The sequence below is a fragment of the Netta rufina genome, assembly GCF_964035555.1.
Source record: "Netta rufina genome assembly, chromosome: 15".
NCBI lineage: Eukaryota > Metazoa > Chordata > Aves > Anseriformes > Anatidae > Netta > Netta rufina.
In genome coordinates, this window is record NC_140138.1 from 17,397,314 (window position 1) to 17,425,138 (window position 27,825).

General features: G+C 55.8%; 2 protein-coding genes across 2 annotated transcripts in view; both read left to right on the forward strand.

Moving 5' to 3' along the window:
- Positions 1–3,910, forward strand: part of PRKCB (protein kinase C beta) — a gene marked incomplete at its 3' end in the record, with an annotated part of 112,818 nt that extends 108,908 nt beyond the window's left edge. The window contains exon 17 of the mRNA XM_084295726.1: positions 3,758–3,910. Within this exon, the coding sequence (XP_084151852.1) occupies positions 3,758–3,910 (153 nt within the window). The remainder of the gene's footprint in view (positions 1–3,757) is intronic.
- A 9,153-nt stretch (positions 3,911–13,063) lies between these two features.
- Positions 13,064–27,825, forward strand: part of CACNG3 (calcium voltage-gated channel auxiliary subunit gamma 3) — a gene marked incomplete at both ends in the record, with an annotated part of 28,071 nt that continues 13,309 nt past the window's right edge. The window contains one exon of the mRNA XM_084295890.1: positions 13,064–13,274. Coding sequence (XP_084152016.1) covers positions 13,064–13,274 — 211 coding nt within the window. The remainder of the gene's footprint in view (positions 13,275–27,825) is intronic.

Genomic DNA, 27,825 nt, shown 5'->3' on the forward strand with positions numbered 1-27,825 from the left:
AGTTTCAGGAAGGATGCATTTCTCTAGGAACAGTACCAAGCGTACAGCTTCCTTTTATACTGTTCTGCAGATGTTCGTGGGCTCTCACTTTGTATCGGTCTGCTTTCAGTTGTAACGTGCCAATTTATTTTTTTTTTCCCAGTACTGATGATAAAATAAAAAAATGCAAAATAATGTGAAAGAAACCTGCATTTGTTTGGAAGTAATGAAATTCTACAGGCCTGGGCGCAGGGATGCCGGGAGCGCCACGCTGCGGGCTGCCAGCTGCTGAGCTGGGACCGTGCTGGCTCCACGGTGTCCAGTGAGCAGAGCAGGCAGGAGCACCCGGCACAACGCTGCCCTGCACCTCCCTGCTCCATCTGCCCCCCAGCACAACGTCCTGGGAGCATCTTCCAAGCAGAGAGGCCACGCATCGTCGGCAGCAGCCAGCATCAGCCAGCGGTGAGCCTGCTGAGCAGCCGCACGTGCACAGGGAGAGGCTTTTCATCTCTCCACTGTCCCTCGGAGGAAGGACGACTCGGACATCGGACGGCCCTCCTGTGGGTGCTGCCGTTTGGGTATCTCTTTAAATGCCTTGAATGGAGACAATCGCAGCGTGCACTTAGGATTTCTGGAAGCTGCAGTCGCAACTATCTCGGTGAGGCAGCATGCCGTGTGTCGGTGACTCATCGCCCTGCCTGCTCGCTCTCAAAGGAGCAGTTGTTAAAAGCAATTGGCAGTTTCAGCTAAAGAGGGATTACAGGTTCCTGCTAGCTTCCCTTCTCCTGAACACATGCAGAATTTCCTTTCTGTCTTTGGAAACCCACTTGTGCTGAATTACCGCAGTTGTGAGCTCTGCAGGATTTTTCTGAGCAGCACCGGATGGCAGCAGCGCTCGCAGCAGCAGGAGCTGGTCCTGGCTGTGCCTGGCCTGTGGGAAGGGGCTCAGAGGCCGCAGGGGTCGAGGCTCAGGATGGGGACAGGCACTGCCCCACCAGCCCCAGCCAGGTTGCAGGTGTGCCCTGCAGGAGCCCTGGTGCTGCTGCCACACGGTGCCCCCGCACTGCTGTGCCCTGCTCCGCTCTGTCCTGCCCCACACCTCCTGGAGCCCCTGAGTCCTTCACCGGAGGTGTTTTCAGCCTTGAATTTCCCCATCCTTCTCCTCTCTCTGTTTACCAGATCTGTGTAGCCATTCCCTACCTGCTTACAAGCTATTCGTCATCTTTGACAGAGGCCAAATTGCCAGCAATTTCAGACGAAACTCAAGGTAAGAAATCAGCAGAACCTGCTTTGCTGCGCTCACAGCTGAGCTCTCCTGTTTATGCGTTTTCCTGCCAAGGCCCTGGAGGAGCGAGAGGCAGAAGCTGCAGGAGGAGGCTGTGCAGGGGCAGCTGGCAGCCCCGAGCCCCTTCCCAGCACAGCACCGACAGTTCTGGGGCTCTCTGCATCCAACAAGCCACAGGTTTCGCTCACCCCGAGGGCTCCCAGGCTGAGCAGAGAAGCAGCCCCTGGCACCACCAGCACAGACTGCTCCGAAGGGCTGGGGACCGCCGTGGCAAGATGCACAGGTGCCAGATGTGCCCATTTTGTTCCCTTCACAGTGTTCCTGCTCGGGGAAGCTCCTGGCTCGGTAGGACAGCATCGTCTGGGTGCTTGTTTGTTCGAGTTGACGTGGCCCTCAGGAACCGTTTGACAGCTCAGCATCCTGAGAACACGGCAGGAGCCCGGTGCCAGCACCACCTCCTTCCTTCTGCACGTGCTGGGGTCTGCCCTACACTTACATTTCTGCTGCTTCCTCCTTTGTCTGGCAGAGCTCTGCATCTGAAGCCTCCCCTTCCCCACTCCTGTTCTGTGTCCCCAGATCCTCCCCTTCCTCCTCCTTGGTGTCTGGGAGGTGAGTGCAGGGCTGTGCCAGCCCCGAGCTGTCTTGTCTGCAAAGCTGCGGCCCCAGCCCCCGTGGGGTGAGCAGGCTGGGACCGCCGGAGCCAGCAGGGCAGGCAGGGTTCAAGGCTTTGCTCACTTGGCTGTGCATCCACCTCCTGGCTTTTCTCCAGCTCCTTCCTTGCTCCTTGAGCTCCGTCCCTGTTTTTCTTCCGGCTTTGTCTCCTCTTGGCCATCCTTGGCTCTGTCTGCCCTCTTGTCTTCTTCACAAGGCTGGAGCTGCCTCAAAGCAATAATTCCCATGGGGAGCAGCACCCCACGAGGATGTGGTGGTCCTGAGCCTCCACTCGAGTTGGGGCTCATCTCCAGAGGGTCGGTGCAGCTGTGGTGGAGAACACGTTTGTGATGCGGTGCTCCTGTGCAGCGCCGTCAGGAGCCGGGGCAGGGTGGAGGGCAGGGGGCCAGGCTGTTTGCTGCATTCTGGCCGTGCTCCTGCTCGGGGTTCAGAGGTGTTGGCATCTCTGCCCCACCACCAGCAGGCATCTGCAGCCCATGGCATGGTTCAGGACAAGAGGAGCTGCAGTTGAGGGGCAGCATATTGCCTGCTGGGTGTTTCATCAAAAAAAAACGTTCTGCAGGTTCCTACAAGACACCGAATTTGTAACCTGCAGGGCCACTTGTCTAGCCCAGAAGCTGCTGGAGCAGGGGATGCTGGCTGTGGGGCTCCCAAAGCATCCCAGCCCTGGGGCTCCACGCAGGGCTCCTGCTCCTCTCTGCATCAGCCCAGCCTTTGCTGTAGCCCAGCCTTCAGCCAAAAGGGAGCCACAATCGTGGTGCAGGCGTGCCCTTGGGGCCAGCACAGGTGCCTGGGAGAGGCTGGGCACTGCAGCAAGTAATTAGAAGCACAGGGGAGGTTTCCTCCCCATTCAAGCTGCTATGTAGAGGCACTGCTGGAAAGCCCTTTGTCCCTGCTTGCTCTAACAGCAGCACGGAGCAGCAGTGGTTTCACAGCCCCGCATTACGCTGCTGGCTGCTGCTGCTCTGCAAGGAGCACCCTCCCTCCCTGTGCTGCCCTTACGGATGAAGGATCCTGGGTGCTTATGTGGGATCTTCAGCGCTTTGGTTTCCCCTTCAGCTCAGGCTCGGAAACATCCTGCAGCCAGAACACACCTTCACTAGGCAGAGGGACTGACAGACGTGCTAATAGTAGGTTATTGGTGCTAATTGAGACAATGACTTGTTTTTTCTTTTTTTCTTTTTTCTTTTTTTTTTTTCAGCTTGGTTGTAGTTGCAAAGTTGTTCCTTTTATGAAATTAAAATGATAGAAGGTTGCATTTGTGGAATTTTCATTCTTTGAGGTTTTGAACTGCTGTGTATTTTATATCTACAACCCTGGAGCAAATCACATCCTCACCTTAAATTAAATCAGTAAAACACTGCGTCGATCAATACCATATCATGACGTAATCTAAAAAAAAAAAAAAAGAATCAAACTTAAAGTGAAAGGAGCTCTTACAGCTGATCATTTTGTGCAAATTTTGAAATTGTACTGAACATTCATTTCCATCTCGAGGCGTGTTGCTTCCTCCAGGCTCCTCCTTGCGCGTGTGAGTGCAGTGCTGGGTGTGCATGCCGGGAGCTGCCGCTGTTCTCTCTCAGAGCCTCAGGTGCTCCCTCCTGCCCTCCACCCTCTGGTTGTGTGTCAGGGGCGGGCTGGACAGCCACTATGCTGCCCTCGCCCATGGTGCCTGTTGTTTTGTTGCACAGGGGCTGCGGCCACGTGCAGGGGACCTCAGTCTCTGCTCCCATCTGCTCCCAGTCGCGCAGCGGAGCCCAGCGCTGCCCCGCTCCTGCACCCCATGTTTCCCAGTTTAACTCTGTGCTTTCCGTTTGACAGAAAGACAAACGAGACACTTCCAACTTCGACAAAGAGTTCACCAGGCAGCCTGTGGAGCTGACGCCCACCGACAAACTCTTCATCATGAACTTGGACCAGAACGAGTTTGCTGGATTCTCCTACACTAACCCGGAATTTGTCATTAACGTGTAGTCGCGGTGCAGACGCTGCCCTCCCTGCTCCCGCAGCCCGAAACTTCAGCTCGCCTTGTAAATACCGACACTAGTCTTCCGGGATCAGCAGTGCATACATACATACCCTCATCAAAACACGACGACCGCTTGTTTTAGGAGGCCTCTGTATGTGTGTGACACTTGCTAGCTTGGGTTCCCTAGCAGGAAATGTGCGGGGTTTTGAGTTAACAAGCAGTAATACTTCTAGGAACTGTAGTTGGTGGTGACTAATAGAGTTTTTAAACAGAAATATACCAAATTGCTACAGTCTTTGTAATTTTTGAAATCAGATGCTGAAATTCTGGTGAACCTAGGTATTCACAAATTGTTTCCGTTGAATGCTAAGCATGGTTGATATTTTAAACCGTTGTGCTGAAGCTTGCAATGACTGTGAACGTGTCTTAGAAGAGCCTTTTGTTCGAGACATGGATACATTTGATCAGTGTGGAAAAGTCTGCTTGTAGACATACTTATATTTTTAAATGCCTTGTACATACAGTCACACCGGCTCTCCGAAGCTGTCTTCCTCCTTAGCCTGCTGTAAGCGTGTGCGTTTCACCACATCCCTTCCTATTACTCAGGCATTAAGACTACAAAATGAATTTCATTCCGGTTCTTGTAAATCAGAGCAAATCTTTTTCTAAGTGAAAGGTGGGATTTTTTTTTTTAACATCTGGAACAGTTTGCAGTTTTGATATACTATGTCAGCACTCCCATAAATCTTTCTCCTGTTTTTTCACAGACACTGTCGAAATTTAACAGCTCTGTAAAGGATATTAATATTCTACCAAAACAAAACACATTTATATTCTCGGTTTACAATTTACCAACTGAAAATACGCCCGCTACAGAAGGGCTGTACTGAGGGCTATTTATAAAGGTAGCTTTTATACTTTATACCCTCTGCTATTATCTTAAAGGCTCAAAATCATGAATTTTACAGGCATCTTGGTTTTCCTGATTTCAGCCAAAATTCCTGGGGATTTTATTCAGTAATCCAGGACCTTCTGCATCGTTTCAGAACCCCTGACTCCCAAGGGGAAACCGCAGCCGATGCTTTGGCAGCGGAGCTCGCCGTGCGCGGGGCCGCGGGGCTGGGTGGTGGCTGCTGCCCGCAGCAGGGCGAGGGCTGAGCGTGTGCTCCCGTGACACTGCTGCCATTCCTCCCCTGGCACACACGAGTTCGGTGGGTTTGCAAAGAAAGCACGTACGTTTTTTGAAATACGACCAATTCTAATGTAAATACACATCACTTCATGAGTACGGGGAAAAAAACGAGGGTGGAATTTTCTGAATCATGAGGAATCCTACCAAGGAAATTCTGGTTTGTAGATCTTTTATAAACATCAGGCTCTACCTTTTGAAATTCTGTTTTCAATGCCTCATTAAGTGAAAGGACTGCTGGAAGCTAGCGCTGGTGCCGCAGCTGCTGGCTCGGTGCCGCGAGCAGGGCTCCTCGTCCCGTGACCAAACCGAAGGCCGGCCCTGCCTTGTGCGTGTCGGGGCACGTGAGCAGTAGCCATGGTCTCGGGTACTGAGCTGGGCTTGAGGAAACAAAACAAAACAAAGAAAAACTGCAAATTGTGCCAGATGGACAAGGGGGCTTGTGGGCAACTTTGCATCGGACTAAGACCGGGCAAGTCGGAGTTAGTTCCTGATGAGAGTTCCCATAACCCCAGCACACGTCTCAGAAGACGTCTCGCCATCTTCTGCAGACCACAGTTGATGTTCAGAGCATGTATGTTACTGTAACTTTCAAATCTGTTGCTGCAGAATTAGTATTACTTAAATGGTGAATGTTTTTAATTTCTGTATCTTCAGACCCGAAGACGCTCCCGCAGTCCGGCCGCCCGTGGGTTACGGTGGTACCGCGATGCTCCTGGGGCCAGGAGGGCACCCGCGGCTGTACGGGGTCGATCCACGGGCACTGCTGTGGGGGGAGTTGCGTCTTTTTTGTCTGGGACTCGTGTGTGTGTTGGAGTGACACTTCCACATGGAGCAGGCTTTGCTTGGCTGCGGGGCTGTGCCCACGGGTGGCTCAGCGGCAGCACGTGTTGGGTCTGTGCGCATCTTCGGGATCCTCACAGAACAGCCTGTGCTCCGGGGAGAGCTTAGCAAAGGCAAGGTACAAAGCTCAGGGAAGTCTGCAGGATGTGAGCATTTCTGATATTTCCCATTCTGCTAGTTTCAAAGCTCTTGCTTTGAGGTTTATTTCCAGATTACCTGTTTCTTCTGTGCAGAAATGTAAAATGGAATGTGCCTGGCCCTGCACAGATGCTGGGATTTGTACTGACTCCTCCAAGGAAGGGCAGAGTGACAGTGGTTGACTCACTGTTTGCCGTAATTTGATGATTTAATCTTTACTGTTGGATGAGGAAAGCAGTGCTTCGGGAAGATGCTCAGATCTGAGCGGCTCAGGAGGCTCTGTTAGTCACTGGGGGCTCTGACGCGTGGCTGAAGCCCAGTAAGACGATCCTGGGCAGTGCTGGCAGGCAGCTGCAGTGCACCCCAGCTGTGTGACAGCGCTGCAGCAGCGGGGGGACAAGGGGACAGAGTGCCTGTGCCACTGGTGGGCCAGGAGAAGGGTGCTCATGGGGACAGAGGAGGCATCTCAGCCTGCAGCTACAGGCAAGAGAGAAAGCCAGGGGCTTGTGGTACCCCGTGGCCCTGCCTGCATGGCACAGGGCATTAGGGGCAAGCCTCACGTCCCCACAGGGCTGCAGTGGGACTGGTGGGGGTCTGGTGGTAGGACCTTGAGCTCCACACCTCCTGGCCCCAGGTGCAGGAGGAGGAGACCGGAGGAGGTGCGAGGTGCTCGTGGCCACCCCGTGCCAGCCGGGGACAAGGACAGCAGGTCCCAGCCTCCGTCAGGGCTGGTCACGCCTGGACACTGCAGGTAAGTGGGGAGCAGGCGCCTCGGGAGGTCTCAGCATGGTGCAGGGATGAATCCATCCCTGGGAGGCTGCTGGGTGCTTGCGTGGCCCTGGGGGACAGTGGGAGTGACAGGAGCAGAGCAGGGCAGTGGGGATGGGGGAAAAACGGGGCTGGGGCTTGGCCAGAAACCGCCTGGTGCTGGTGGTCTCTGCAGCAGGCTCTGGGGGGCTGGGAGACCGCAGGCAGACCGGGGTCAGCTGCAAAGCCTGATCTGCTCTGAGGGCTGCTGGGCAGCTGCACAGGGCTGGAGGCGATGCCAGCCGTCCCGAGGCAGGCACTGCACAGCCTGTGTGAGCTCAGTGCGTGTCTGGGCCAGGGCTGGCAGCGCAGCAGCTCCCCGGCCACCCACTGCTTGGTGGCTGCACCGCTGGGATGCCATTTCCATGGGGCACGGAGGCCCTGCTGCCACTGCTGCAGTCCCCTCTGGCCAGACATCAGAGCAGTCATCTCTAGATAGAGAGCCATCACCAAAGGAGTTACTGACCCTTTCAATCCATGTAACAAATAAACGCAAGTTTGCGTGGTGGCAGAGCCCCATGGGTGGTCTCGGAGATGGGATGGTGAGAGCAGGTTCTGGGCAGCTCTGGTCATTTAGTCCCAGGAACTAGAAATGGTGACTTCTAGCACGGAGCGCAAGGATATAGCTGTTCAACTGGTAGGGCTTACATCTGGAGTGTGCAGCTCACCCACACGAACAAGTGCTGCAGCTTCTCTGCTTTCACAGTCACAGGTGAGCCACTGAGCCTGCAACAGCAAAAGAAGCAACAAGCATCTTGCTCCATGCATGGAAGTATCATCCAAGCTGTTTTTTTCTGATCACGTTCAAACTGGCAATTAAAACAAGGAAAAAAGAAAAAAGAAAAAAAAATGTTTATTGTTGAACAGTTTGTGTTTGTGAATTTGATTTCACCTGCAAGTATTTGATGACTTTTCTACATCCTAGACTACCTGCTGTGTGTTTGTCAAAGGATTCTCATAAAGACCTCCTTTTAGATGGGCATATACTCTTAATTCTATTTGCTGCATGTATGAAAAAAATAAAATAAAATATATAATTTTAAAGAAACTGTGAGAGCTTGGCTTCCTCTGCCTGCAGGACTCTGGTGGGTGTGGGGAGGGCCAGCAGGGACACCACAGGACCCCACGGATGGGCAGCCGCCTCTGGGGCAGCCACCCAAGGGGCCCCACTGAGCAAATGCTGAAATGTTCAGCTTTTTGGTGAAGAAGGTGCCATGGACGCTTGTTCCCAGTCACCACGCAGTGGGCTCGGGGAGGTGGGCAGGATGTGCCCTGACCCTCTGCAGGCACTTTGCCACTTGGCTGCAGGCACAGGACTGCACCTGAGGTCTGAGCTGCAGAGGTGCAGAGGGAGCGTACCTAAACAGGGGCACGATGGAGCTGATAGGGAAGCCAGCAGGTCCCCCCTGTTCCTGATAACCAGAAGTCTTGCTGGCACATGGGGCCAGCAGAGCCCTCCCAGATGGCCCCTGTTTTGCTGGGGTTGTATCAGGAGCTGGTGCGCACAGAGGTGTCAGCATCCCACTGCTCTGTGCTGACCCCAGGCTGCCCTCGTGCCCCCAGACCCATCTCCCCTTGGACCTGTGAGCCCCTCTCTGCTGCTCCTGCTCCCGGCTCCACCGTCACCCTGTCCCCTGGCTGCGGGGCTGGCACAGTGGCCAGGCAGGGCAGGGCGGTGAGCGGGGCTGCGATGGTCTCCAGCAGCCCCAGGGGTCTCGGTGGGTCCAGCTGAGCCCCCCTCCGGTTCGGTGGTCAGCACTGACGTGCCCCTTCCCAGCATTTCGGAAACGCTTCTGAGCTTCAGTTGTTCTGGCTTCTGTAAGTGAAACATTTGGTTTTGTGACACTTTCCTTAATTATGGGAGCTAATGACAAAACCATTGTGACAAATGACTCAGCTTTTGATAGTGAAGTTAATTAATTCGGAAGTTAGAGTCTCCACCAGAGTATCTGGAGAAACCCGATTAAGAAGTCTGCTTACCCGCTGTAATATGGGCAGCAAAAACCTCAGTCCCTACAACTTGCCAGGTAAAATTCTCCCCACCACGGCAAGGGGGTGATCTGCTTGGAGCAGGGATAATAATGGCTAGACATTAGCACAGCAAATGCCTCCTGAGCCATCTCTCCATCCATCAAAGGCTTCGGGAGGAACACAGCCTCATTAATGTTTGAATGAGTGACCAGAAGCAGCTTTGCGTTAGACTCTGACCTTCAAGAGCTGTCTCCCTGAAGCCATCTTTCATCTCTTTCATTTGCATTACAATCCTGTTTGCCTCATTATTCGTTATCCTCTTCTTCTTCAAAGAATTTAAATCAAATCAATTAAATTGTGGTGGGTTGGAGCAGCAGCAAACCTTTTATGGGGTCTCAGCACGGTCCAGCTGGACTCGCGACTACAAAATATCTCTTAATCTACTGCTATTTGTTCTTTTATTACTTCTGTCATACAGTTGCCTTACAGAATCCCTTTGATAATCTTCCTCCTTCCCACCCATCCCGTTGCATTCACGCTTTGTGCAGAGGCTGGTCTTCCTGTGACCTTGGCAATGGGATTCCCTCGGCTTCCCTCCCGCGGGATGGGATCGGGCTGTCCCTGGCAGGGCTGCTGCGATGGGAAGATGTGGAACTGCACACAGCACTTGTACGCTCGGAGCCAGCACAGAGCAGCTGGGGAACCCCAGGGTCCTGGCACGGTGTTTGCTGTCCCGTGTCATCCCCTCCCCTGTCCTGGACTTGTTTTGTGTACCCAGGGTTTCAGAACGGGAGGAAAAAGCAGCTGCAGTTGTGGTGTATGCTGGTGTGCACAGGCAGTGCATGCAAAAGCAGAAGTGTGGGCAAAGTACCATGGGCTTTAGCATGCAGCAGCTGCCAGCACATCCACCCAGCTCTCCCGAGAGCCTGGATGCTGTTTGTTTCCCCATGCATGGCCACTCCTGCGTAGCCTTTGCATGTTCCCATGATAAGGAGGCTTAACAAGAGTGGATTTCTCTTTCTCTTCCCTGCTATTTTTATTGCTACTAAACCATAGGAAGCCCAGCAGGGAGCTGCAGAGCTGGTAGGCAGCCGCATAGGCTCGCACTGACTGAGCCCGCTTGGGTGCGGGCAGCGGGCTGGGGCTTGCCGTGGGTGCCTGTGCAGCGGGTGGCAGCCCCCTGAACCCTGCCTCTGATTCAGGGGGTGAGATGTGGGTGCTGTGCGGCCACCCGCCTGCAGCACCTCGGCTCTGTGCGGGGAGCTGCCGCCTGCTGCAGCACCGTGGACACCCAGGGCAGGCCAGGCACAGGGCACTGCTCACTGGGGTCACAGCCGGGAGAAATGCCCCGAACACAGCTGCACGTCGTGTAAGGACACGCCAGCCTCACCGCTGGATTCCTGCTAGAGCAAGTAGATAGCAACCAGCATTTCCAAAGCACGTGCGGATATAAATAATCCACTCGTAGGAGTGGGGAAGGATGAACTCATGTGCCAAAGGCTCCGGAGTCCTTATCCCCTTGCAGCCCCCAGGAGCAGGGAAATGAAGTGAGGACCAGATGAGGCTGGAGCTCAACATCTTGCTGCATTGCTAATGACCTAAACTCGCCTTGTATCAGCATCTCTCTTCCTCCAAGGAAAAAAAAACTAATCCAGCTAGGGATTATTTCTGACTACCTACTTTCTGTCACTTTGCCAATGTAAAAGCACCAGAGCTTTCATCACTGGATTTGGAAGGACAGAGCCTAACAGATCTTGGTTTAAGACATTTCTGTCTGCAAGGACAGCTTGGGTTTTTGTTGTTGTTGCGTTTTGTTTTGTTTTCTTGTGTTTTGTTGTTGTCGTTTTTGCACAAGTTGTCAAGTCTTTGCAGCAGGGTCTGGTTTCTGTTATTTGTTTCTACTTTGCCCAGCTCGGAAGGGTGCAGGTCCATGAGCAGGTGCCTGGTGATGGACACGTCATTGACCAGCAAGGGGTGACAGGAGCTGTGGCTGGAGCCACCGGGACGTGCTGCTGGAGCACACAGAGCTGGAGCTGCAGGTTGGGGTGGCAAGGTCCCCAAATTCTTGTTGAGTTCACACCTCAGCTTGTCCCCTGGTCCCCACATGCGGCTGCTCTGGACAAAGCTCCAGGCTCACTCCTGGGGCTGTCTCTCCATGCAGTGAGCGGTAGGAGGGGTGCAGGGGTGTCCCCGCCACCAACCCATCCAGGGGCCACCAAGATCCGAGGTGTGGACTTTGGTTCTGTTTGAGCTTGCTTTGTTAAAAGCCTAGGAAACGGTACATGTGCACTCTGCACACACCTACACACACGATGTTAAAATAACACAATTAAGGCTGCAAAATCCCCCACTCAGAACGCAATTTGCAGCCCCTTCGCTGTAGGTGTGAGATATCTTTGCTGCCTCCTCCCCGGGACGCCTGCCTCTGCGCAGGACGGGGGCCCGGGGGCTGCTGCTGCCAGGCTCTGCCCCACGCACTTCAGGGCTGGGGGTGGGCGGTGGAGCAAGGGGGGATAAGGCAGCGATGTGTGGCTGGGGCAGCATCCTGGAGCTGCACCCTCTGTCCCTGCACCTTGCCCCAAGCCCCCTGCGTGGCACTCTCAGAGCCCTCAAAACAAGCCTCGATGTGCCATCACGCTCATCTTGGCGTCACCAAGGTGTGGCCTGTGACCATCACGTGCTGCTGCCAGTGCCAGGCGCAAATCTGGGCAACTATAACCCCTCCTCAAAAATAAATAAATAAATAAAATAAATAAATAAATAAATAAATAAGCACCACAGGAGAAATTCCGTGATTCAGCTTGGGTGGATGCTTCCGGCCATGATCCCTAAGTGCCTGTCCTCCTCCTCCTCCTCCTCTGCAGAGATCGATGTCCATCCTCCCATCCCGCTGAGGACTGCTGCTCTCCAGACGGAAATGCTGGGAGAGCACGAGCTGGAGCCATGGCCTTCAGAGTCAGCACAGGCAGCGAGCAGGGCAGAGGGCTCAAGGCGGAGGAGAACGAGGCCGGGCACTCAGCACAGCCCGTGCGCTACACGCGCTGGGGAAAAAATAGTGTAGCATTGTAATTAAAATGCCCTACCTAATGAGTATGCACAAAGGAGGTAATTTAAGGTTGAGAAGGGTACTTAATTTCCACAGTACTTCATTTCTCAGTACCTCATTTTTTGGTAACCTTCATAATTTTCCGTTTGCGTTTTGAGAGTAAATAACTAGTATTTACAAGTAAGCGCATACAAATGAGAGCTGTAGGAGTGCACACTATCAGGTAAATCATACGCTTCCCTGTCTCACCCGCAGCCCTTAAAAGAGTTTTAATTCAAGAGGTGGATATGTTATAGGGCTGATTTGAAAGGTCGCATGAGTCATAAGCTCATCCAACTGCCTGCAAAATCGTTTGAGAGCGATGCGGAGCTAGCGGCGAGCCGGAGGGTTTAACCGAAGCGAACCGCTCCGGGGCGCGGTGTGGGGCCCCCCCCCGGGATGTGGCTGCTCCCGGCCCCGCTCCGGGCGGCCTCCGCCACGGCCCGGCCCGGCGCTGGGAACCGGCCTCGGGCTGGGGCACCCCGGGGGGGTCCGCGGCGGGGCCCCCGACGGGTGCGGGCGCTGCGGGGCTGTGCGGCCCCCAAGCCCCCGCAGCCTCCCTCGGAGCTCCCAGCGCGGAGGGGCGAAGCGGGGAGCGGCGGGGGCCGGGGATGGCACCGAGGGGTAGCAGCCGGGGGTGGCACCGGGGGGCACCGGAGGGGTGTGAGGGGTGGAGGGGGGGGGGCGGGGGCTGCCCCGCCCGGTGCCGGCCCCCCCTCCCGCCCGCCCCGGGGCAGTCCCCGCCCGGTCCCCGCCCGGTGCCGGCCCCCCCCCCTCGGGCGGCGGTTTCCCGGCGGCGCGGCCCCCCCGCGGCCCGCCCTCCCTCCGCTGCCCCCCGCCCCCGCCGCCCCCCGCGGATGCCTTGGCCGGGCGGCGCGGGGGAGGCGCCGGGAGAGGCGCCGCGCTGCCGGCCGCGGGCGCACGGCGGAGCCGCTCCGCTCCGCGCCCCGCTGCGCTCGGGCCATGCCGGCCGGGCGCCCGGGGGCTCGGCGGCCCCGAGCAGCGCCGCCGCGGGGGCCCGGCTCGGCGCGGGCCGCGGGGGCATGAGGCGCCGAGCGCGGAGCGCGGCGGCGGGCGGCGGCGCCGGCCCTTCCCCTGCGAGCCGCCGCCGTAGGATGAAGCAGCATGAGGATGTGTGACAGAGGCGTCCAGATGCTCATCACCACGGTGGGAGCCTTCGCAGCCTTCAGCCTGATGACCATCGCCGTGGGCACCGACTACTGGCTCTACTCGCGCGGCGTGTGCAGGACTAAGTCCACCGGCGACAACGACACGAGCCGCAAGAACGAGGAGGTGATGACCCACTCGGGGCTCTGGAGGACGTGCTGCCTGGAAGGTACCGACCGCCCGCCGGCCGCCCCGCCGCCCCCGGCCGCTCGCCGGGGCCCTGCCCAGCCCAGAAGTTCGGGGGAGGGCGGGGGCGCCCCGGGACCCCCCAGCGCCGGGCCCCGCGCCCCGCGCCCCCCGGCGGAGCTCCCCCGGCCGCCGGCCCCTGCCCGCGCAGGAGGGGCACGGGGGGGCCCGGCGCGGCCGGGGGGAAACTTTCTCGGTGGCTCCCGCACACGCAGGACGCGGGGGGCCGGGGGCGGCGGGGAGCGGGGCTGGCTGCGGGCAGCCGCGGTGCCTGCCCCGAGCGGCGCGGTGCGGGTGCGGGTGCGGGTGCCCGCTGTCGGCGCGGCGCGCCTGGGGCTGAGCGGCCACAGGTCCCGCTCCGGGCCCCGGGGCTCGCCTTGGCGCGGGTCGGTCGGCGAGCGCATCCCCGCAGCCGCTCCCCGGCGAGGGCTCTGCAGGCACCGGCTGCGCCCAGCAGTCCTGCAGCCCAGCCCCAGCGGCGTGCCAGCCCTTCCCCTCGGAGCAGCAGAGCGGGGCAAGGTGTCCGGCTGCTGCCCCACCGCTGCTTCTCCCTCCATCCCTCGGGGACTGCGCCCCACGCCCCGCGTGGGCTGCCCCACGGCCGGGTTCCTGCCTGCCCGCCCTCGCAGCTTCACCCCGCTGCTTTGCCCCTGCTGCAGCAGCACCCCGCTGGAGAGGCTGCTGCGGTGGTCCTGCAGCACAGAGCCCTGCTCGGGGGGCGGTTGCAGCCCAAAGTTCCTGGCTGAGATTTACACGAGCAACAGCAGGCAGGGCTGAACCGCGAGCCTGAGTGGAGCCCGGGTGCTGGTACCTGTGCAGCAAAAAATGGCCGATGGAATCACCCTGGGCACTAAGTTTTAACATCAATGGCAGCGGCTGGTGGCCTGCAAGCTAACGGGGAGCTGTGGCCCTGGTGCTGTCAGGCTCCCCGGCCCCGGAGCAGCGCCTGACGGTGGGGGCCAGCGAGCCGTGGCAGCTGAGCTGCGCCTGCCACATCGGAAAGTTCTCGGTGAGTCACGGCCACAGATGCAGAAATCTCCTGCCTGTTCCTGGTGCTCAATCCTAGACCCAGTGAAGTCAGTCGGGGCTTTCTTATTGATTCAGGGAGGTTTTGGATCATGCTCTAATTCCATAATAAATAATTGGAGATAATCTGTCTCCCTTCTCAGGCTGAGGGAACAGAGGAGGCAGCAGACAGGGCTGTGAGAGATGGGATCACTGGAGGCATGAGTAATTTCCAAAATTCTTATTTTTGCTGGCTGTGGGTTTTTTTTCAGTGGATGCTTTATGCTTCCCTCACTGCCATAAATCACAGCTTTGGAAGAAGCTGGTGCAACCCTGGTCTCTCGGGCACAGCATGCTCAGGAAAGGGTTTAACGGTGCTGTGCCGGAGCTCCAGCTGAATCACAGGTCAGCGCCCCAAGCCCGGGCATGGGGCAGGGAGCAGTGGGGATGCACTCGCTGCCAGGCTCATCCCTGCCCGCTGCTGGCTGTCCCTTGTGGACTGGGCAGGAGCGGGCGCAGAGCTCTGCACAGGGCCGTGCTGGTGCTGCGCATGGGCACAGGCTCTGGCATCCCTTGCTTGCGGCTGCGGAGTGCAGGCAGGCAGTGGGGGCGCACAGTCGAGATCTGGGCAGAGGGGTCCCACGTGGAACCACCCCACCACCACCCCGTGCTCAGCACCTGCTCTGGTGCTGGGGCTGCACGGTGCTGCTCATCACCCCCGGGTGTTGCTGGAGAAGTGGCTGCATGCCTTGGGCCATGAGCCGAGGTGGTGCTGGGGCAGCTGCCCTCCCCGCAGGGCTGGGCTCCCCCCAGTAAGGGCCGTTCCTGCTGCTGCTTGCCCTGCCGTGGGGAGCGGGATCTGTGGGGTGCTCGCCAGGGGCCCTCAGGGCAGTGGGTCCTGGGTCTGCTGCTGGCTGGACCCCAGATTGCTGCGTGCTCCTTGTGTCTGGCTGGAGAACCAGGACCATTGCGCTCCTTCATCCTGAGCTGGGAGTGACTCTGATCAGTGGAGAGGGCCCATTCTCCTGGGGTGCAGACTGCTTTGAGCACTAAGCAGAGCCTCTGCTCCTTGGGAAGCACCTGGGCCTTGAGATTCCCACCCCCAGCAGGGTTTTAACGTGTGCTGCGATGAAGGAATTAGATGGCGAGCGCCGGTCCCTCGTCTGGCTGAGCGTTGAGAGCAGATTATTGAAATGACCAAAGCGAGCGTTGGGTGCTCACTACGTGGCAGCTGCTCCTTAAATACATGTCAGTCACACACGCAGTGCCTGCGTGGGAGCACCTCACATCACGTGGCCCTACAAAGCCCATGGGCAAAAGCGGATAAATCTTGAATGGAGCCGCAGCAGACCTCTATAGAGACACCCACGCTGGAAAACACAAATCGGTGATTGACTTGGTACCTGGAGTCGAGGCAGGTGTTTGCAGGCTGCCGTGCTAGGACAGCCTTTGTTTTAAATTGCAGCTTTTGGATTGTAACGATCACTTTTCCTGATATGCAAATACTTCGCAGCCACCTCGCTGTACTTCCCAGTAGGACAGGGGCAGGTTGCTGGTGCCTGTCACACACCAGTTGTTTTGGCTTCCTTTTTGGCACAGAAGGTAGGGAGCTCTGCGGAACTTTGGGGATGCTGAAGCTGAGAAATTGCTGTTTAGGGCTTGTGTTGTTTTAGGCAAATAAAAGAACTTTAGTTTTCATCAAACTTAATTAAATTCAGCGTCGTTAAACACTGGGAGCCTCCTCGGGCTCCCTGCTGCACGGTGCAGCTTGGGACTGGCTCCACGGCACCATGTGGGCACGGAACAGGCAGAGGCAGCGGGAGGATGCGGCCGGGGCTGTGTGAAATGCGGGGTTTTGAAGATGATGTGGTGCTTTCTCTTTCCTCCTCCGTCAGAACTGGCAGGAATAAAGTGCTCTGTCATTTCTGGAGAACCATGAGCGCTGCTCAGCTGCCTCCCGGTGGATACTCCAGCATCCTTCTGTCCCATCTGTCCTTCTGTCCTGCCAGCCCATCCGTGCTGCGGCCCCCTTGCTGGGGGCTTGGGGCAGTTTTAGGGGCCACAGCTGCATGGCCGAGGCAGTTCCTGAGCTGCACTTGGGCCTGGACACCCCTGGGTCCCTGCAGCAGCAGGAGCACGGTGTGTGCCAGCGGTTCATTCCCTCTGCTGATCTTGGGGAACTTTTCCTGGGTTTTGTTCTTGTGTTTGTTTTTGTTGTTGTTGTTTGTTTTGTTTTTGTTTTTTTGTTTTGTTTCGTTTTTGTGGAACCCGTCTAGGTTTTAAATATTATTGCAGGTGCTGTGAGCGGATGGCAGAGGCAGGGCTGGGACCTGCATGCCCCAGAGCCATTTTCAGAGCACCCTCACCTCAGTTGAGTCCCCCCCTGCTCCTGCGTCCCAGCCCCTCACAGCCATGGCACTGGCACGATGCTGGGAACAAACCAGTTTTGTTCCTGCTCCCCTCTGGCAAGGCTCACGGCTTCCTGCTCTGCCTTCTCCTCTGTGTAACTCCTACTAGAGTAATTTTCCTAACTTTCTTTGAACATAAAGATTAATCTGTGATATTTAAGCCTCGCTTAGCCACACAAGCCATTTATCCTTATTTCTGCCTGTTCTTAGTGGCTGCACAGCGGTGGGAACATCTTCATCCCTTTTAGCTCCAGCTCACGCTGGTGGTTATCCAGCACCACCCCAAGTCCTTTCCGTGCTGCTGCCTGTCAGGACGTCACCTCCGACACTGGAACTACAACTTGCTCTCCTAAATGGAAAGCCTTGGACTTGGCTGCTAAATGAGCCCACCGTACAGAGCTGCCAGATTGCCCCATGCACCTGACCCACCTCCATCATTCACTGGTACTCCAGTCAGACTTTCCTTTGCCATTTGCACCTTTTATCCACAATTAATTCATGTTATCATTAATAAAGACATTGTTATAGCTCAACACTATTCTGGTAACAGATCCCACGTAGAAATATCCCACTGGAAAACAATTTATAATCTCTGCAATCTGCTTGCCAGTCCCTTCAGTAAAGTGATGTTGATTCTGCATAATACGATTCTTTTACATTTTCAGGAGAGCTAAATCAAATAGCTTGTGGAGCTCTAAATATATTATGATAATGGCTTCCTTTATCAAATAAATTGGTAACCGTAACAAGAAAAATGTATGATGTTTGATGGATCTATTTTCCATGAGGCTGTTAGCCATTTATCACATCCCCTGGCTCCTCCCTGCTGCCGCCTCCGTGCACTAACCCAGAGCTGACGCTGAGTAATTCGGTTCCTACCCTTGCCCATTGCCATGGCTGGTGATGACCAGCACAGTCTAAGCAGACATTCACCAGCTTTTCCTGTCTTCCAAAACTTCACCAAAATGCCAAGATTTATTAAAATCCATTTTAGACCTATTGTTTTAGACCTTAGGCTGTTCTCTTAATGCTCTTGGGACAAAGTTCTTTGGTCCTACCAATTTCATGTTCACGCTTACTACTGGCTGTTCAGCATCCTCCCTAGTCCCCGATGGAATACGGGAGCCTGTTTGTCGCCAGGTACAGGACAGAAGTGCGTGATGAATAAAAAATTGTGTGTCACTCCTGCTTCGTGACTGACAGTTGTTCCGTCCTCATCTAGTAGTGAAATTACACCACTGGTGAGGCTCCTTTCTTCTAACAAATCTAAGCAGTCCTCCTCGTTCTGCTTAAAGCTTTTGGTTGCAGATTTATTTTAACTGATCCCATCAACTTCTACCAATATCAAAAGTCCCGAGTTTTGTTCCTTTAATTGCAATGTTGAGTTCCTCTTCTCGGCAGGTCTGGCAGAAGCTTGGGGTGTCAGGAAGGCTCCTGCCACAGCTCCCAAGCCACAGGCATGGCTCTGTGTTGACATTTTCCCCCAGTCAGTTGTGCCCATGTTTGCTTTTGGCTCCGCTGAGCTGAGCTGGTTCTCTGCGAAGGCGTTAAATTGGGCTGCAAGCAGCTGCGCCTGGACGGCCACCAGCTCCTTGCCTGCTTCCAGCTCCTCTCAGTCCCTCTGAATGAGGCCAAGCAGAGAATTTCCCCAAGGTGACAGCAATATTGTTTCTGTTAGAAAGTTATTATCTTTAATTTTTAAAAGCGCCAAGCAAATGTCCCTGAGATTGCAATCATCCATGATAGAGCGCTTTTTCTCGCTACTCATTATAGGTGGGTATTTAAGGAGCTGCTCATCCTGTTCCTCTGTCTGGTTGGTGTCTGTAATAGATTCTCATCAACAGCCCGTCCTGCAATCTAACACTTCTCCATGGCGCTCGCGGTCCAGCTCCGCTGTGCTGCCAGCAGTGCTGGTGCTGGTGTCTCCGGTACAGCTCCAAGAGCTCCTTGCTCAGCCACGTCGGCATCCCCGGCACGTGGCAGCTCCGTGTCACCGCAGGGGCAGCACAGTGAGCGTGTTACTCTCTGCTCCACACTGTGCAGGCAATGCATGGGGAGCCGGGAAAGCCAGCAGTGTGAGGAGGGAATGTCGGGGAGCATCAGCATGGGCTGGAGGTGATGGATGGGGACACGGGACAGTGGGAGGGTGTGAGAGGGCTGGGGAGGATGGGTGGAGTGACAGTGTCCTCTTCCCCATGGTATGAGGATGAGGAAGCATCAAATTAAATCGTGTTACAGAAACTAAATAACAGAGGCACCTAAGATTATAGCGATGGGTGAAGGTGAGGAGGGCAAGGTTACCCATCTGAGAAGACCTGAGGAAATTACCATGCCACAGGCTTAACCACCCTTCCCTCCTGCCCCCAGAAAGCCCCTCCATACAGGACAGCACTGAGCACGGGCAGGACACACACCCGGCACTGGGGCCAGTTGTGGCTCTGGGGTCAAAGCAGGATGGGACAAAAGCATCGAGCATGGGGTCAGCAATCTGTGTGTGATGCCCCAGGTGTCGCCTCTGACTTGGGGACCTAAACTTTGGCTTGGTGGAGAATATGTTGAATTAATTACCGTCCTCTAATGGAAGTGGAAGTCAGGCTGCACCTCTGGCCTGCTCCAGCCCCATGTGCCTGTGGCTTATGGCCAAATGCCAAGAGCCATAAAAAATCCTCCTGGACGGAGCCGGGCCCACGCCGCCTGCCAGCCAGCGCTGCGCTTTCAGGCAGCTTTGCAGCCGCATCTCACTGATGGTTTGAAGGTACCCAGAGCAGATCCGTGCCTCGGCTCGCTCCCACCAGCTCTGCTTTGAGGAATTGGCGCTTGGAAGAGCGGGTGCAGAATTTACCCTTGTGGGATGCTGCGGCATTTGTCAGGACAAAAATCCCATCGTCCGAGGCGGTGTAGGGAGCTAGCTCCCACATTGCCTGTGAGCAGCACGTGATGAGTAAAATGTATGCTGCAAACAGCTCAGAAACAGGCATTTTACTGCTGCATAGGCGTGGTGCAGAGTCTGTCATCTCAAGAGCTGTTACTGTTTAATAGAGGTGGAAGTCTGAATCTGAATGAGGCTCAAGTGTTGTTTTTTTCCATGCAAGGTCACTATCTCCATTATGGCTGTAAATAATTAGGGGTGGCTAATGAAGGCTGAAAGCCTCAGCACTGGGGCTGGTGGCTGGGGAGTGCGGCTGTGGCAGGGGGAGGCCGCCCGCTGGCCAGATCCTGCCCACTGCCCGGGGTGGCAATGCCAGCACCGCACGCACGAGGAGCGGGGAGAGCAGTGGCAACGCTTGGCTCCGCCAAACAGAGTTACACAGCTCTGGCAAATCACTTCTCTTTGCAGGAGCTTTCTGCCTTTCATAGTGTGCAGGTCGGCACGGTGTGGGTGGATTCATTGGTGCCGGTCTCACACAGCTCCAGGAGGCGCACGGCACCCTCATGGCTGGTCCCAGGGGTGCAGACCCCTCCCCGGCCACTGGCACAGCCCGGCCACACCGCGCTCCCTGGCACCGCCGGCACCTCTCAGCGGTGCAGGGCGAGGGGCCAGGCGCTGAGATCCGTGAGCCCCCATGATTGCCCCTGCTGCTTGGGATGGGCTGAGGGCAACCAGCCACGGTGTTAAACTTGCTCGGTGCTTCTTGCGTCTCAGTGGTTGGTTTTCACATGGATCTCCCCATGGATTTTTAATAAAGACGAGGTACACTTCATAAATAGACATCAGCCTCCTTTTCCAGGGAGATCAGAATTGCTCCTATAATTCTATAGATGGATTAGGCCATAAATACGGGGTGGGCACACGGCAGGCCGGGCTCCATCCCTGGCTCACCTTGCAGACGAGGTCTGTGCCTGATGGATGCGCATTGGCACGGTGCAGGTGCGATGTATCCACCATTAGGAATTCTCACCAGCACCTGAGGGTGCCTCAGAGATGCCCAAGGGGAGGTGCCCACCCCGCTCATGGAGTCACCGGGATGTGCCGCAGGCAGCCAGCAGGGACGTGCCACGGGGTGCGAGCAGCGGGTGCGCACTCGGTGAGGGGTTCCCTGCACCCATGGGTGCTGGGAGGAACCGGGGGAATCTGCCTGCCTGCTACCCTGCTCCGACCTTGGTAAGGGCAGGAACTGTGCTGCAGCATCTAAAAGTCACTTTAATTGTTTACGTGACCCTTGGAAGAGGATTGCAGCTGGTGCTTGGCTGCACTTTGGCTTGAGGCTTGGTGTTGAGATGGAGGCTCCCACGTCCCCTTCTAGGGGCTCTCTGGGGGCTCCACTCTGGCTTGCACTTGAGCTTAGCACCACGAGGTTTTGTTGCTTCTATTCTGAAGGATAAGCACCCTGGGGAGCACAGCCGTGTTGCCATTCATTTCATGCAGTCCTCCAGCACGGTCTGTAACGAGCCACGGCTCGCTCTGGGGGAACGCAGCAGCGGGCGTCTCGAGGTATTTCTTTGATTAAGAAGACACCTGCTGTGGTGAAGAATGACAGCGCCTGGGTGACAACTGGTGTCTTCTCTTGGCTCATGTGCATCGGCGGGGCTCTGCAGAGAGGAGAGGTTTCGGAGCAGTGCTGAGGAGCGAGCACGAGCACGCTGCCTCGCCATGCCGGGGATCTGTTACACAACCGTGAGTGCAAACACTGCTCGTGTCGCGGGCTGCCAGGCTCAGCCCTGGTGACTCAGGGGCGCTTCATACATTTTCTTATCTGGCATTTGTGTTACCTTTTAACCATCTGCTTTCAGCAGTTACTTAACAGAATTTTTCAAGATAGGAAGCTCAGGCCAGGTATGCTCCGTGCTTTGAGCTGTCCGATGTCCTTTGGTCTGGTTACATCGGAGACAGGCTGCAGAACATCAACTTCTCTTGGACGTTTTCTGAATCAGAGGCACATCGTGTGACCAGCAGCGCACCAGTGCTTGGGCATGGGATTTCCCAGCCAAAATTATTGTGCACTGGCTGCCCTCTGCAGCTGTGGGCCCTCGTCTATCCGAGGTAGGAGGGGATGCAAGGCAGCAGCTGCCCGAGGAGCGCTCCCGTGAGTGAATGCCTGCTCGTTCATCACCACAGCAGCACGGTGACAGAGTGCTCGTATGGTAACTCGGAATTCTGCATTTCTCTACGAGCCACTGGCCGCCAGGCTCGCAGAGGCTGGTGCACGCTGCAGTCAAGGTGCACGCGTGGCTGTGGCTGCCAGGAATACTAATTCTGGAAGTGCTGCCATCCCTCCTCCACCCCTGCTGCTCTGGCCATGCTTTGGGGCTGCCCCCCCGTGCTGGGGCTGCACCGTGCCGTGGTCAGCTCACCAAACGGAGCCCGGGTGGAGCAGTCCCATCACAGCAGGGCTTTGCTGCCGTTTGAAATGTGTGGTGTGACAGCTGAGATGTGTTTGTCTTCCTAACACTTGCAAAATTCGCTTGCACACTGGATGACTGCATTTGTCAGGCTTGAAAATATCCTTTTTTTTTCATAGTCATCATGGAGAGAGGAAGGAGAAATTATTATGGCTGCTGAACAGGTAATATCGCATGATGATGTTCTCAGATATTGCCTGTTTCTTATCTCCTGACACCACAATCTGTAGACAAACCTGGCGCTGTCGGGCTGCAGAGGATGCTCAGCTGTCACCACGTCGGGTTACTGGGAGCCGCGCTGCTTTATCATACAGAGAGCAGGGTCACACTGCGATGGCAAGGCAGGCAGGGGAAGGCAGGGAGCAGGCAAGAAAAGCAGCCGTGAGGTGCAGGAGCAGGAGTAGCACCGCACCAGTGGCCCTGCTGCCTCACAGGGGCTCCGGGCATTGCTTTGTGCCACAAGGTTTGTGTTCCAAGGGCAGGATCGGGCTGGGAGCAGGAGTCACAGCCCTGGGGCAGATCCCTGAGCTCAGGGAAGGTGAATGAGCAGCACAAGGCGTGACTCAGCCTGCAGAAAACACTAACAAAATGCAGCATTTGAGGGTGACATTTGGGCTCGTGCCTTGCAAATGCTCACTCTTCCAGTTTATTTGGTGATTTGGTAATTGTCCCATAATTGTACCTTTACTCTCAATTCGTGCCTGGAACCGTAAAGGGAGGGGAAAGCAACCCCCAAAGAGGTTACCACCAAGTGACTACCCTTTTAAAGCGTTTCTCATTTTAACTTTTAAAATCAGCATGGCCTTACGCTGCTGGGACCTTGGTCGTGCCACTCGAGTCCTCCACACCCACCCTGCAGGCCCGGGGCTGCCCCCTCCTTCCCTCCCCACAGGGCTGCTCCTTGGTCGGGAGGGAGCCTGGAGCAGCCCCCCAGTGCCAGGCTGGCCGCTGTTCACCCAGCTTTTGGCAGCTGTCAGTGCCCCGCAGGAGCAGCAGCAGCAGCACATCACACCACGCCAACACACGGCCGATCACAAGGGGCTGCACCAGCCGCCTGCTGCCCTGCCACCGGGCTGCCTCCCGCTCCACCGGGCAGGGTGGCTGCCCCCTCCTCACACAGCTGCCCTTTCCCCATCGTCTTTGCGTGCTGTCCTCAGCCTGCGACAGCTCCAGCGTTGCCTTCGCAGCCAGCCGAGGCAGTGACTGCCACCAGGCTGTGCAGCATCCTTGCCAAACCCTCCATTTGCCGGCAGCGGCGCGCTGCTCGCCCGGCCTTATCGCAGCACAGCAGCCGTGTGGAGCTGGGGAGATGTGGACGGGGGCAGCACCCCGAGGCCTCCCAGGAGCAGGACTCGCCTCTCGGCCCCGCCACCCTGAGGTGCTGCCGTGAGTCAGTGGGCTGAGGATGGGCTGGCTGCCTCGTGCAGCCTCCTTCCATCCACTCCTGGGGAGTTTCTTCTCATTCCTCAGCAGGCTCCAGCCAAGGAGGAAAGTGTTTTATCTGCATAACTCTTTGGCCTTTCCTCCAACAGGAAAAGCTGAAGGGCAAGAGTGATCCTGCCTTTAACAGGGTAGGAAAATGGCAGTCTGAGGTGTGAGATCCCTTCACTTGGGGGGGACACAGGACCCGTACCTTCTGCCTCTGTCACCAAACAATTGAAGCACGCTCCAGTGAGGGCGTGGGGATGGCGATGAGACCCTGAGGGGGGTGTTGTGCACGCTCATCATGTTCATTTTCAACAATATCCACTCTGCACATCTCCCAGCCTGCCCCAATCCCCAGTGTTGCTGTGCAAAGCGTGTGCCCTGCAGCTCGGCCAGGAGGGTGCGGTGGGAAGGACCCGCAGGGTCTGCCGCGATGAGCCCCAGCACCCATGTAGACGTGTGCCGTGTGGCTTCTGTGTTTGTCCCAGCTCCCTGACGGCTGAAGTGACAGACAGACGTGTCAGCGCCTCCGCCGGGAGCCGCGTTCTCGCAGCCGCTCTGTCGGCACCGAGCGGGAGCTCTGCTCCCCAGGGAGCGATCGGCGCGTTGGGGTGTGCGGCGGGTGGCACGCTGCCTGCTGAGCTGTGCGGTGCCCACAGCCGTCACCTGCTCTTGGTATGTCCGAGCTGGTGTCCCTCACCCTGCGGTTTGGTGCCAGCTCGGTGCTGGTAAAGCTGCGGCAGCTCGGTGCTCACATCGGGTACTGCCTGCTGTGCCACAGGGGGCTAGGGAGCGGTCCTGTCTCTTAGGCAAGGGGGTTTCATGGTAGGTGAGAGCTGACACTCACTTAGAAACCATCTGCATTGTCAGTTTGGACAGATCTCACCCCCAGAACGAGCAACAAAGTAGGAAAAGCAGAATGTCCCATTGGCATCTGGGAGCTTTGTGCTGGGTTCTGGGTTTCATCTTAGCTAGCTCCTCTTGGGCTGTATCAGCGCCTGGCTGCGCGTCGTTTCAGCTCCTCTCATGCAGAATTTATTTCCAGGGCCGTGGTGGGGGCCCTGACACCCAGCACAGGCACTGGGGCTGGCCCCAAGCTGCACAGACAGCCCCAGCCCTGCCCTCGGGCGCAGCCTGGTGCCTCCCCCAGCCCCAGCCACCACAGGTGCATCAGCAGGAGGGCAGGTGTGTGCCAGGAGCATAAAGCAGGCTGCTGAGCTGCAGCTGTGACAGACCCATTAAAAGTGCTGCCACAGGGCACTGCTCTCCCTGGAGGATGTGTGCTGTGAGCTGAGCAAGGCTGGGGGCAAAGCTGTGCCCCCTGTGTGAGCCTGAACCGAGGGCAGGGGAAGGCACCTGCTGTGCTTGGAGCTGATGGCAAAACATCTCCTAGCTTCAACAGCAGCAGGGTGGGCTCTGGTGCGTGAATTAAGGCAAAGTGGGAAGGAAATGGAAAGCTCTGGCACCAGCTGCGGAGCTGTCTGCTTGCCTGTGCTTCTCAGGGTCTTTTACTTTTTTTTTTTTTTTTTTCCTCCTTCCCCCCCTCCTCAAATCTATATCGGGCTGCTGCCTCTGAAAAGGGAAGAGCCGTGTGGGAGCTGGAATTGTTTCAAAGCCCTGCAGTTTCTCTAGCAAAGCGCACCGTGCTTTGAGGCGCTGAGGGAAGCTGAGGTCCTTTTGCAGTCAAGGTGAGTGCAGGAGCTCGGGGGGCTCAGGCTGCAGCACTGCCCTGCAGGTGGGTGGGCAGAGCAGGAGGCTGAGGCAGCAAAATCCCACATGCAGGCGGGAGAGGGGGAGATGATTGCCCAGGGTGGCTCAGGAAAGGTGCTCGTGGTGCCCTGGTGCCCCTCGTGTAATGGGCAGAGCCCCCCTGCTCCTGCAGCCCTCCCTGACCCCACTCACCAGGCACCAAGCACGCTGCTGCTCGCACAGCTCAGGAGCATTCCCCGTGGTGAAGTCTTCCAGGGCACAGTGGGATGGGACAAGTACTGCTTAATGGAAAGTGCTCTGAATTTTGGGGAACGTGGCTGTGCACAGGGAGGTGCCTCTTTGTAAGCATCTTTCCTTTCCCTGCTCCTGGCCAAAGGGACCAGCAGAGCCTCCGCTGCCCTTCACGAGCGTCCCTGCTCCTGTGCCAGCAGCCCAGCAGCACGATTCCCCCTGAGCTCCCTGAAACAAATAGGTTTTGATGGATGCAGTCCCTTTTAGTGCATCAGCTGAAAACTTCAAATATTTATATTGTTAGGGAGAAGTGACAAGAAGTATATAAAAAAAAAAAAGCAGGTGTTGGAGTGGCAATCCCATATTTGAAGTTCAAGTACTTAGCTTCAAATCAGCACTGTAAGAGAAAGAAAAAAGAAATTTAATATCATTTTTGCAAGGAAAACAACCTGCCAAGCCTCCTCCCAGGCTAAATGTGCTTTAAAGATTGACTGTGTGGCTGTAAAAACTATTGATGAACTGTAAACATGAAAAGATCGCCCTGCTCGTGGCCTGTCAAAAGCATTAGGTTGGAAATGCTCTGTGCTCCGCTCCAGCATGACTCACCGAGTCCTGAGCAAATGTGTTTATTTGTAAAGATCCCTATTTCAGAAATAGTGACCTTTTTAATGCCTCGTGCAGTGAGCTCAAAAATTCTAAATTGCCTTTTGGCATCTTCCTAGTCTCGCTGAAGCTCTGACAGCGCTTTCCATGGCGATTTACATATTTTTAGCCTTGATAGTCTGTACTGTGTGACTCCTTTGAAAACTGATTTACTGTTCACAGCCCTCAAAATGCAGTTGGGCATCAGTGGCATGGGGCTGGGACCAGAGCGTGCAGGAGGGCAGGCGGGGAGCCACGGTCCTGCCTGTGCTGGGATGTGCCAGAGCCTGGGGCCGTGATCCCTGCTGAGCTGAGTGCTTGCGCTCACCCTGAAAATTGCCCATTTCCGAGCCCAGTTGGCCAGGCTTCACCTTCCCCTCTTAAATCTTGTTGTGGTTTCTCTGCTGGGCAGAGACCTCTCTTGGGACGGGTGGGCCGTGCTGTGGGAGCTGGGCTCTTCACAGTGCTTCATCCCAGCTTTGTCCCAGCCTTTTGCCTCTTGGAAACCTTGCCGTTTAACGTCCGCCTCGAGCACATGGTGCTGTTAGCCACGCATCCAAGCAGTCCCTTCACCTTGAAATAGGGAAGAGCCTTTTGGTGCTGTTACTCCACGCTGTGATGGGTGAAAGCACCAGCTCAGCTCTCCCACCTCACCGGGCTGCCCCAGCTCTCTGGGTCCCTCCTCGCCTGCATGTCCCCAGTGTCCTCCTCTGGTGGCACCAAGGCAAGTGGTTGCCAGTGGCCTCAGCCCTGTCCCCATGTTTGTGGTCCTCGTTTTGGGTGTCCTGTCATCACTCTCCATGTGTGATGATGGGAACATCCCATCCAGTGGAGGTCTGACTGCAGCGACCTCTGGGTCCTGGGCTGGGGACCCCCAGGGGCTGGGGCAGGACCCCTGGCAGAGCTGATTTCCCCCCCCCCCCCACCCCAGAGCTGCAGAAGCCTCGGTGCTAATTGCTTGCTCGGCTCTTCTGGCATCTCTGAGCGCTGGGATGTGACTCTGCTGCATATGAAATGTCGCACTTGTTATAACAGTTATTTAACGTTCCTCCGTCCTGTGACTAACGCTTCTGCCGTTTTTGTCTAGGAACAGGAGATAGCATTGCTCCTTTCTGTTGTTGTTGTTCATCCTAATGCATCAGGGAAAGATGTTTTGATGGTTTTTCTACTGTTTGTTTGCGTCCTTTATCAGCGCTCTACAATTTTGAGTTGCTGATTTAAATTCAGAGTTATGAATATCTCCTTTCTTCTTTTTGTTGGGCATGTTTTTATTTTTACGGCTGTTTACATATTAACCAGGCAGCTTTTAAACTGGTGCAAACCCACATCTCCATTGTGAATTTGGGGGTAAAACGCTCTTAAATCATTCCCTATTCACAGCTGTGCTTTTATGTTTAAATCTATTCTCCGAACTGATTTGGCTTATAATTGTTTTCTGCTCTGTGAATTGGCCTTTAAAGCACTGAGAATATATGTTAGTGCCTTGAACTTCACTCTGTTTGCCCATAAGAAGTGCAATCAAGCCACGATTCCTTGGACCTGAGCAGCAACTAGTTTTTAATTTTTTGATCCATTCCCCTTCAGCTGTCAACACAGTCTAAAATAGCGCTCCCTGTGTGAGATGCCATGCTTCAGAGCTATGAAATTGTCATTTATAGGTTTTTAGAAATTCAGAGGACATTTTAATACTGGTGAAGTGAAACCTCCAGCTTCCCATCATAATGCAGCTTTCTCTCCTACTTATTATAAATAGGTACTTAAGCAGCCTCTGGT